Below are 11,253 nucleotides of genomic sequence, written 5' to 3' on the forward strand. Positions count from 1 at the left end.
GTCTATGTGTTTAGACCGAACTTTGACCGGTTAGAAGTTCAGAGAACCACAAACCCGAAGTTCATCATTTCCAAAGTTTATCTCGACGTTTGTGCAAAAGTTCGTCAAAATTTGGACCCGTTAAAGCTTTGGAGAGTTAGAGACCTGAAGTTCTCTTCTCCACGCTTGGAAAGAAGTTCGTCTAACTCGAGCTAGCGTGGAAGTTTAATTAATTAACATGCATGGTTCGAATACTCATTAAAAATTAAAAAATTAAAAAACATGTAATATTTTTTTAATTAACATATTATGAATGAAAAAAATCAAAAGACTTATCTTCTCAAATATGTTTTTTTTAAAAATAGTTATAAATAGAAGTATCTTGATTGTAATTTCGAGCAGTTGAGGGGCTAAAATGCAAATATTCGAGAAGAGAGAGGACCCGCGCGAAAATAGCGGAGTGGCATCTTCAAGTTCGTTATCGTCTCATCCAAACGACCGGCTGTCTTTTCCCCGGCGACTGAACTTCCACTGAGAACTTCAGAGAGCTTAGCCATGGCGATCATGGCGTTTCTCTCTTCTCCACCGCACATTCCCTCTCTGGTTCGACCATTTCACAGCAACTTTCTCTTCTCTCCTATTTCCTCTTCCTTCAGTGCTCTACGGCGTTCTACTCGATCCAGTTTATTTGGCGCTCAAACTTTAGCGACTTCGGGATTTTGCTTTAGGATACACTGCAGTGACAAAGAACGAGCTGCACCGGTTACTCGGAGCTCCGATCCTAAGGCTGGAGTTCCGATTTATAAGCCCAAAACCTACGAGGTGCTAGTCTCCGATGCTGCGAATTCTCTTGCTTATGCTCTGGAGGATGGAAAGATGCGCTTGGAGATTGATTTCCCGTAATCTTTCTTTTTCTCTATGATTATGGATGATCTTACTTCTCAATCCTATTAGGTTCTTTCTTTTGAGAAATACTGCTCTAGCAAGTTAGCATTAGAGTTACTACTACCATGCTATACGTTGTTTTCGTGTTAATCCCCCTGCCTCGAGTATCGTAATCGGTCGTGCGTTTGTTAGTATAATCTGGTGAGTTTTATTTCGGAGCTTTCTTCTTGCAGATGACCCAATTTAAAATTTGAAAATTGAGACTCCAACCGCAGTCCGTTTAAGCAAATTATTTCTGAATGTCTTTGCAACTTACGAGAATTATGTTGTTCATTCTGGAATTTATAAGTTGTTCTTCTGAGTATAATTCTCATTATTTTCTAACCCTCGTTTTGTTTTGTTTTTTGTTTTTTCCCTTTTGGTGGGATTTCTTATATTCAGACCCCTGCCTAGCAACATTTCCTCGTATAAGGTATCTTTCTCCGATTTGTTCTTGATGGAATCTGCTGCTCAGAACATTATGTCTTCTCATTTATTAAAATATTCCCCATATAGGCCGTTTGTTTTCTCCTCTATTCTGGTTTTGCACCTCAATGTGTTATATGCAAATGTTCATATGAATATTCTAGTTCGTTGACATGACATGTTTCCCCCTTTTTTCTTGAGGATATTTCCAAACATGTAAAGGGATCCTTGGATGATTTCATTGATGCAAATAATCAACTTGCAATGAACCTCAAAGAAAAGAAGGGGAACTAGACCTGCTTACATATTTAGTAGTTCATCGTGAATCTTCATACAATGTACCTCGCAGCTCATATTAACTCTCGATTATGAATGTACTCAGTCAACATAGGGTTGTTTTATAATTTAACTCGGTTGTATTTGCGTATTTTTCTTGTATGAACAAGCCGTGAATATAGAATATAGTATTCCGTGCGATGAAACCAGTTGAAAAGTTGTGAATAGTATATTACATGGGTTACATTCAGAATTATGTTAGTTTAGGTTCTTTTCAATATTCTGGATTGTTGATAGCACATGTTCATTTGATTTGAGAAAACTTTTAAATATGTCAAGGGATCTTCAGATGAGTTCATTGATGCAAATATTCAACTTTCCCTGGCTGTTGCAAGGAATCTTCAAGAAAAGAGAGGAACTAGATCTTGCATTGTAAGCAACTATATATACTCACATATATATTGCAAACCTCTTCTGAAGTTAGTGCAGCTGTTAAGTACTCGTGTTGTAACTTTAGGTATTTCCAGATAAGCCAGACAAAGGCAGAGCTTCACAGTTGTTCAAAACAGCTCTCGACTCGGTAACAAGTTAACTCTTTAAAGAAAAATTTTCTTTTGTCCGATGTAGATCGTACCTGCTTGACATTTTTTTGCCTTGTTGGTAAGAAGTAAATATTTTGTTTACAATAGAAATGCAGAGCTAATCGAGGGCATGTTTGTCCACACAATATAAATCCTGGTCTCCGTTTTATGTGCTTTTTTCATTTGTTTTTCCCTTTTATCTCTCAGATTGATGGAATAACCATAAGTTCCCTAGATGATGTTCCTGCTGGACCTGTCACATCTTTTTTCAGATCTATTAGAAACACCCTTGATTTTGATTTTGAAGACGAGAATGCAGGTTGGTTATATACGCATGGATCTCAGAAGATGTTTCACATTCTTGTCCTCTTTTTTATTCTGTGCACGTCATGGCCATGTATTTCGCTATTAAGTGCATTTTGCAAGTAGATGACCCTAATCATTGCGGCAAGACTGCAACTTACACTCATAGACTGTAATAACCTTGATTTAGAAAAGGTAAATGGTAGGAAAAAAAAGAAAATTTCAAAGAGAAAAAAGAAAAGAAAAGAAATACCACATGAAAAGTGATTGAACTTAATTCTCATATGAGAAAGCTATTTATAAACTTGAAAACTGCCTCTTCCTATTCATTCCCTTCACTTTTGTGGATATAAACGTTTTTCTTCTTCAGGGCCATACTATGTGATATTTACATTTACAATCATTTATCTTTTTATCTGCTTCCTTCGAGGACCAAACATTATCATTTAATGATTACTCAATCTTCACAATCCATCTGAATTGCAGGTCGTTGGACTTCTAGTGAACCTCCATCTCTGTACATATTTATTAATTGCAGCACGCGTGAACTTGCAATGATAGAGAAGTATGTGGTATGATGTCTATGCTAATTGCAAGATAGCAATTTACTTGGTTGAACAAATGGCATATCTTGATTAGCTTCTGATTTGAAGTTATCACGATTTCTTCTCGAGTTGGTTCTATTATGCTAATTTCTGTTTTTTTTTTCAGTACAAATTATAAAAAATTTCTTAAAAAGTATCCCTCTCATTGATTATGATTCAGCTGTCTACTGAATACTAATATTTTAGAGGACATGTATGCTCTTGTTTAGTTGGTATTACCATTGTAGAACTGCTATCATGCCATCTTTGATGGTGGATTCGATGGTTATATAATACTTTTTCCATATTGAGGATGTGAAAGTACTGAATAAGACCTGTTTATGACATTCTAAGTGACATTTTTATACACCAAGTTAACTTCATTTGGCTTGGTCTAATTAGTTTTTGCCTGTACTCCCGGTGACTCATTTTGGGATTTTTTGCAGGAAACTTTTGCTTCGTCAATCCCCACCCTGATGTTTAATCTAGAACTTGAAACCTTGCGGTAATGGTGCTCCTCCTCATCCATCTTTGATAGATATTGGGTTCATATGCAACTATTGATCATAAGTTTGAAAACTTACAGTGCAGACTTGGGCTTACTGGGATTCCCCCCCAAAGATTTGCATTATCGATTTCTCTCTCAGTTTATCCCCGTGTTTTACATTAGAATCAGAGAGTATTCTAAGGTCTTGGATCTCACCTTGAAACCCTTTTTAATTTTATATAATTATTATTATTATTTGGTGACTAAATTCTCTATTCTTGGTTCTCTTTGGGGGTTATCAAGACAGTACCAATAGCACCTTATATTGTTAATTACAGTGGAGCATTGTTTCGTCAATACCCTGGTGCGTATACTGTTTCATTGAACTTCCCGTTGGATAATTTTATTTTTTAGTTCTCTTGATATCTTTATCAAAATCCAAATTGGTCGCCAACCTCTAAGTTTCGCTAGCTAAGCTTATAGATTCATCTGCTTTTACATCAATATGTTGTCATTGAAATAGGTTATGTGATCTTTATATCCACATCTGTTCATCCTTCATAATACTTTCAGGACCTTGGCAAGTGATGTTAAAACAAGCAGATAATTCTTATGCTTGCGTTGCAGAGAGTGAGACGAGGTTCACCCTTGGTGAAGTATGTAAAATTGAAGTACTTTTAGCACTTAATCATTTGTCTGGTGTTTCTGGACTAACTGTTGCTTGTAATTTAGACCAAAGAAGAACTACTAAGGGTCCTTGGACTACAGGAAGAACAAGGAAGCTCATTAGAATTTCTTCGCAGGGGCTACAAGGTTTCCTCTTCCTTCTGTGTTATCTCTTGTTTGCTCCACCAATTTACCAGCAGTTTGAAGAGAAATCCGCATCATATTTTGTTTGTATTTTTTAGGAAATGATTTTAATTTTAGTGTCGAGTTGAACTAAGCTCGAGTTTACGCATCTAGTTAAAGTGTGGGAGATTTTGTTCGATTGGAGATAGGATGTGGAACTCATGAAATCTAGTCTACTTTTGCAGGCTTCCACTTGGTGGGAAGAAGATAATGACTCTGAAGTATCTTCGGCATGGCGTAGTTGAGCAGTTCGAGCATCGATTATTTCCTCTTCAGACACTTGCATTTTCGGAGAGACGATATCGATGATCTCAAACATGAGATGCCAGAATGATCCTATTTCTAAAAGACTCTCCTGGCTTTCTCTCTGCACAATCACGTAAAAGGAAATTCTATCTCAAAAGTTAAATCTACCTCTCTTTTCAATCCACCGCTTCAGAAGACTCCCACAAACTTGAATCAAGCTCATTCACCTCTAAAATTCAAGGTAAAGTAATCTTGTACATTTTATTAATCACGATGAATTATAATGTGTTGTTCATCTTCACGTTGCATCAAAAAGTATAAATTAGACCTCNTTTTTTTTTTTTTTTTTTTTTTTTTTTTTTTTTTTTGCCAATGACTAAACCAATATAAATAAATAAATAAATAAATAAAATACATTATCAATTAAGTAATACAGTTACAAGCAAAATCAATATAACTATATTAAATATGTAATTAACAAATAAAGCAGACTTAGAAATAAATTAAAACAAGAAAAAAAGGACACATAGATAATGAGAATACAATAATATTTATTTTTAAATTAGTTTTTAATCAATTTATTTCAATCAATTAACGACAATAATAATGTATTTAATTCATCCTCTCAAAGTCAACCAATTAATTAATTTTTAATAATGATTGATGTGCAATTACATCAGCATATAAAAAAATATTAATTATCTAATTACTAATAACTTTGACTTGGTCAACCTTCAAATTCAGCCATCAAAAATCTAATTTTTTTTTTTTCACTAACTTTAATTTAACAAGGCCGAAATATTACCTAATATATATATAAATATATGGTCAATTATTACATATTATTTCCAGACAAATAATTGAAATATGGAATAATAAAAAGTTATGTACTAAAATAAAATGATGATGGTTGGTCCAATTGCACAAACATGTCACATTTTATTTGGTCCCCATCCATTCATATCCTTCTTTTCTTGATTCGTCGACATTTTCCATAGATTATTATTACGTGTTTTTATGTTTAATGATTGAAAAATATATATATCCATATTCCCACAACCTTAAAAACAACAAAATATAAACATATCTTTTTTTATCAATTAGATTTAAATCTAAATATTAACGAGATTCGAACGTGTATATAATTTTTCAAATATTTCAATCTTACGTTTTAAAAAAAATTACCTTTATAATTTAGATAATTTTTTTTAAAAAAAGGAATAAAGGAAAAAATAAATAAATAGATAAATATAGATATATAAATGGATGAAAATGGGAGATAACACGTTATTTCTGAGTTGGGTGAGCAGTGATTGAGCAGCAGAAGCATGTTCTATTGTTCACTACCAACAAAGCACACATCACACGGAACAGACCATTTCAATTTAATATATATATATATATATATATTTATTTTTTTTTAATTTTATTATTATTGCCTAAATTATGGAATATTCCTTGTGGTCTCCACCAATCACTCCCTTCTTCTTCCTTACTTTATTCTTTCGGTTCATTTTAACGTTAAACTATTTAGATCTAAATATCGCATATAAAGCGTGAAATTAATACTCTCGTAGCTATTTAATGTTGTAGTATTATTAAATGTATCTCATTTTAACATTGAACTATTTAGATCTAAATATCGCATAAGTTGTGAAATTAATACTCTCGTAGCTACCGAATGTTGTAGTGTTATTAAATGTCTCTCAGTTTAGGTTTATACATTTTATATTAAACTCAGTCCAATCTGTTAGATGAACACAACTCTCCACAATAGTATGATATTGTCCACTTTGAGCACAAGCTCTCGTGACTTTGCTTTAGGCTCCCCAAAAAGCCTTAGAGATAGTATTATTTGATTATAAACATATGATCATTCTCTAAATTAACTGATGTGGGGCTTTTATCCAACATAATCCAACCACAACCACAAACTTTTTGGGTTGGATTGGTTCCGTTGTTCGAATTGTTTTATTCAAATTTTTGTTTTTAATAAAAGTAAAATGTTAATTCCTAAAACATTTACAAGGGTGTGGAAACCTCTTTCTCGTAAACACGAGGCCAAGGGGGTAGATTATGAGATCCCACATCGAGTGGAGAGGGGAGGGTGTGGAAACCTTTCCCTAATAGACGCGTTTTAAAATTGTGAGGCTAACGACGATAACAAGCCAGCCGTTGATCCATTCGTTATAAGCTTATAAATATTTAAAAAAATATATGTTAAAATTTCAAATTCATTAAAGCTTTCCCATATGATTAAATATCAAGTTTTGATGGTTGAATTTGGTTGCTTTTTAACCATATGATTAAAGAATTGTAAGCGGTTAAAACTTAAAAAGGAGCACCACGCGCCATCTCTCTTTTTCTTTTATATTTTACCCAAAAAGGAAAAAAAAAATATATATATATATTAAAGATATTTAAATTATTTATTTATTTTAGTTTAATGATAATAATTTTTGAAATGGTAATAAATTTTTTAGACATTAAATTATTATAAAATGAGTTTATAAATATTAAATTCTTGATAGCTAAAGGGGGAATGCCTTTCCTCTAATGGCGGCTTTGCATGTGACATAATAATAATAATAATAATAATAATAATAATAATAATAATAATAATAATAAAACTTTATTGGATTGAAGCCTACTATATAGTTTATATAGCCCTAAACTTTCAACATAATTAATATGTGGGGTTTTAATGGAGATTTAATTATTAATATATTATTATTATTTTACCTAAAGGCCCTTCTAAAATTTTGCCTTTGCTTCTTCAACCCTTTCTCAAGGCAAAGCGAAAGAAAAGTTTCACCTTAAGTCACCTCTTCCGATGCGAAAAAAATTATCGGGTGAGATAGTTTCAACCGATGATGTAATACGACGATCGAGAAGAGAAACCCGTGTTTCGACACTGTAGAAATAACATTTGGAGAGGTTGTTATCGACGTTGGGTTACAAGTTGTCAAGAAATTGTGTGTGTAGCCGTTGGTGATGATGAAGAGAGAACATTTTGAGTTAATCTTTCCCGACGCCTAATTAAAATGTGTAGCTGCTGGTTGATTTGATTTGAGTTGTTCGAGTAATTCATTCAAATTTTTGTTCTTTTCTATTTATTTATTTTTTAAACATTTAATTAAGATATTCATATATATTTTTAAAAATTACCCTCCTAGATGAAAAATATTCTTAACGAAAATAAATAATAAAAAATAATAATTATGAAACTAAACAAAAATAAAAATAAAAATAAAAATAAAAAATCTTATTTTTTTCTGACCCAACCAATCCCTTTTGTTTCCCTTTAATTATTGAAATGTACAATTGGCAAAGCTTTTAGGCATGTGAGTGCCAAAGTAAAAATAATAAATATAAATATAAAAAAGGCACCAAGGAATCCAAGGCCAATGAATTTTGCATTAAATTTATTTTAACACGTTCGTTTATTTAAGTATCTAAATCACTAAGTAAATGGGTTATACGCTCGTGTTAATTCTATGTATAAAATAGAAAAGTTCACATTTAACGACCATTAAAGAAGGTTTTCACGCACTTATAAGAAACATTTTGTTTCCTTCTCCCATCTATGTCAGACTTTCAGTATTGATACCACTTATCACAATCACACTGTGTTGAGATTTCTAGTATTGATACCACTTGTCACAATCACACTGCTGAATTAGAGGATCGGTGTAAAATATATAAGCAAACAAATTTAAAAAAATATAAGCTTTTGATTTAACGTAGAATTAAAGGTATTATGAAAAGGTAGAACAAAGGCGTGGAAGGCAACACGATGATGGGCGCGTAAGACAAAGTTTGTGTTTATAAAGACTTATCTTCATCGTCTTCTTCACTGTAATCCATATATTCCTCTGTTCTTCCCTCCATTTTCATTATCATCATTATTCTTCCTTTTTCAATTATGAAATATTTCAAACAAATTCTCTCTTTAGTCAAAACCTTCTTGGGTCCCTCCACCATCACTCTTCATTTCCTAATCACCGATTCATCCCATTATTATACTCCCACTACCCNAGACCCCCCCCCTTTCTTCATCACTTTTTCATCGGTTCTTCATCAATTCTTCATCACCCCTCGATCAGAAACCCGATTTTTCGTTACAAATTGAAGCGGATCGATGAAATGATGCTTGTTTTTCAGTTTTCTTGCAGACCCATTTGCTGATTTCTCTACAAAATGCCCTCTAGACCCTTTGCTTCCAGTCCCGCCGCCGCCGTCGCCGGAGAATCGCCGCCGGGTTTCTTCTCGAGAACGAAGGTCTTGTTCTTGGCTCTCACCATCTCTGCCTCCGTCGTCATTTTCTTCTCTGTTCTCTATTTCCTCTACCATCTCTGGCATTCCTTTGAGAACAGAGCCAAAACCATTCCCTTCGATTCCAGCGCTCCTCTTAAGCTTCAGCGATTCTCTTACAGAGAGCTCAAAAGGGCCACAAACCATTTCGATTCCGCTAACATAATCGGAAAAGGCGGCTCCGGAACTGTCTTTAAAGGGGTTTTGAGAGATGGGAAATTGATAGCTATTAAGCGATTGGACTCTGTTTCTCTTGAAACAGAGAGGGAGTTTCAGAATGAGCTGCAGATTCTTGGTGGGTTAAGATCCCCTTTCTTGGTGACCCTTTTGGGATACTGCGTTGAAAAGAACAAACGTGTGCTTGTTTATGAGTATATGCCTAATAGAAGCCTCCAGGAGTCGCTTTTCTCAGATGGGTTAAGTGGGTTATGCTGGGAAACAAGATTCGACATCGTTTTAGACATTACTAGAGCTTTGGAATTTCTCCATCTTGGCTGTGATCCACCGGTGATTCATGGGGATATCAAGCCCAGCAATGTGCTTCTTGATATGGAGCAACGAGCCAAGATTTCAGACTTTGGGTTGTCAAGAATCAAAGTTGAAGGAGAATTTGGCGTTGATTTGTTCAGTCAAGAACTGGGTCGGAGCCAAGAGCTGTGGAAGAGCCAAGATTATACTGAAACTCCGGCCATTGGTACTCCGGTGGAGAGCAGCAACACGGAGGTAGATTTTGCTCTTGCTTTGCAGGCTTCTTCTTCTTCCAAGAACAGTAGAACATCTTATAATGTTAAGGGATTGAATGTGAATTCTTTGAGTTATAATGCCAATATTTCAAGTGAGGGAGATGGGAAAGGGAAGGAGGTATCAAGTTTAGATGTTAATGGTGATGATTGGAGTCATCGTTTTGTGCCTTATGATTCTGCTGCTGCTGCTGCTGCTCCTGATGATGGAGGGAATGGTAAACAATGGGGGAAGGACTGGTGGTGGCGACAGGACGGGAGCGGCGAGCTCTGTAGCAAAGATTATGTTATGGAGTGGATAGGGAGCCAGATTTATCCAGCAGCTAACCCAAATTGGGATGAAGAAGCTAAGAATGTTCCTGAGAAAGCTAGCAGCAATTGTTCTGTTCCATTGGAGAATATGGATGATGGTTCGAAGATAGGTGCATTCGGGTTCGAAAATGGTTCAACTGAGATGGAGCGTAACGAATCGAAAGCTAGGAACAACAAGAAGAAGAAGCAAAAGAAGATGCAGGAATGGTGGAAGGAAGAGAACTTTGCTGAGATTAGCAGGAAAAGCAACAAGGGGAAAAGACTAGACAGCAAATGGAACAAAAGCCTACAACTACCACATTTGGGTTTGGGGAAACGGTTTTACTTCCTTCAACGAAAGCGGTCGAGACGACAAGACCCAAACCAGTCCGATCTCGACGGGGAGTTTAGCTTCAGACGGGGTTGGAAGAAGAAGAAGAACGCTCGATCTATCGGCAGTGACATGTGCAGTGGGGAGCTATTCAGCAGAGAACTCAGCAGCACAACCAGCATGAGAGGGACACTATGTTATGTAGCACCAGAATATGGAGGTTGTGGATTCCTGATGGAGAAAGCTGATATATACAGTTTAGGAGTCCTAATACTCGTGATCGTCTCAGGAAGACGACCGTTGCATGTTCTAGCATCGCCGATGAAGCTCGAGAAGGCGAACCTTATAAGTTGGTGTCGGCATTTGGCGCAGTCGGGGAACGTGTTGGAGCTGGTGGACGAGAGGTTGAAAGATGAGTATAACAAGGAGCAAGCAAGCTTGTGCATAAACTTGGCTCTGATATGTTTGCAAAAGATGCCAGAAATGAGGCCAGAGATAGGGGAAATTGTGAAGATTTTGAAGGGAGAAATGGAGCTTCCACAAATCCCATTTGAGTTTTCTCCTTCACCACCTTCAAAATGGTTCAGCAGGTCAAGGAGGAAACAGAAAATCAGTGCAGAATAGGGGTTTTTAGCTCTTTGTTTTGTTGTTTCCCCCCATTGAAATGATCAGTTTCTTCACTAATGGAAATATGCTGTTAAATTAGTGTTGAGAATTCTTGCTTTTTCGAAAGGTCACCGTTGGTTGATATTGCCCGCTTTAGTCCGTTACGTAATACCATCAGTATCGTAGTTTAAAATGTGTTTGCCTGACGGTAATACGTAACGGAGCAAAGTGAACAATATCTGCTAGCGGTGTGTTAGGATTGCACATCAACGCACATACTCGATCTAGATGAGCACAAAGAAAGAATGCAAGGAGG

General features: G+C 35.4%; 2 protein-coding genes across 2 annotated transcripts; both read left to right on the top strand.

Moving 5' to 3' along the window:
* The first annotated feature begins 396 nt into the window (after positions 1 to 396).
* Positions 397 to 4,986, top strand: LOC111806352 (protein LOW PSII ACCUMULATION 3, chloroplastic). The gene is made up of 12 exons (XM_023691620.1): positions 397 to 878; positions 1,306 to 1,336; positions 1,945 to 2,037; positions 2,123 to 2,185; positions 2,394 to 2,505; positions 2,976 to 3,061; positions 3,520 to 3,578; positions 3,660 to 3,762; positions 3,864 to 3,924; positions 4,134 to 4,216; positions 4,293 to 4,373; positions 4,595 to 4,986. Exons 1-12 carry the CDS (start codon positions 535 to 537, stop codon positions 4,652 to 4,654), a joined length of 1,176 nt encoding a protein of 391 aa, XP_023547388.1. The 5' UTR covers positions 397 to 534; the 3' UTR covers positions 4,655 to 4,986.
* Positions 4,987 to 8,702: 3,716 nt separating this feature from the next.
* On the top strand, positions 8,703 to 11,046 carry LOC111807534 (putative receptor-like protein kinase At1g80870). Its single transcript, XM_023693291.1, has one exon. The coding sequence runs from the start codon at positions 8,856 to 8,858 to the stop codon at positions 10,953 to 10,955; it is 2,100 nt and encodes a 699-aa protein (XP_023549059.1). The 5' UTR covers positions 8,703 to 8,855; the 3' UTR covers positions 10,956 to 11,046.
* Positions 11,047 to 11,253: the final 207 nt, after the last annotated feature.

This window comes from Cucurbita pepo, chromosome LG12, assembly GCF_002806865.2.
Source record: "Cucurbita pepo subsp. pepo cultivar mu-cu-16 chromosome LG12, ASM280686v2, whole genome shotgun sequence".
Classification (NCBI taxonomy): Eukaryota; Viridiplantae; Streptophyta; class Magnoliopsida; order Cucurbitales; family Cucurbitaceae; genus Cucurbita; species Cucurbita pepo.

Excerpts from the sequence above, each read along its gene's own strand:
- LOC111807534 (XM_023693291.1), top strand. The coding sequence starts at position 8,856 with ATGCCCTCTAGACCCTTTGCTTCCAGTCCCGCCGCCGCCGTCGCCGGA.
- LOC111806352 (XM_023691620.1), top strand. The coding sequence starts at position 535 with ATGGCGATCATGGCGTTTCTCTCTTCTCCACCGCACATTCCCTCTCTG. Across the intron at positions 1,337-1,944 it reads GCAACATTTCCTCGTATAAG|GGATCTTCAGATGAGTTCAT; the intron begins GTATCTTTCTCC and ends AAATATGTCAAG. Across the intron at positions 3,062-3,519 it reads CAATGATAGAGAAGTATGTG|GAAACTTTTGCTTCGTCAAT; the intron begins GTATGATGTCTA and ends GATTTTTTGCAG.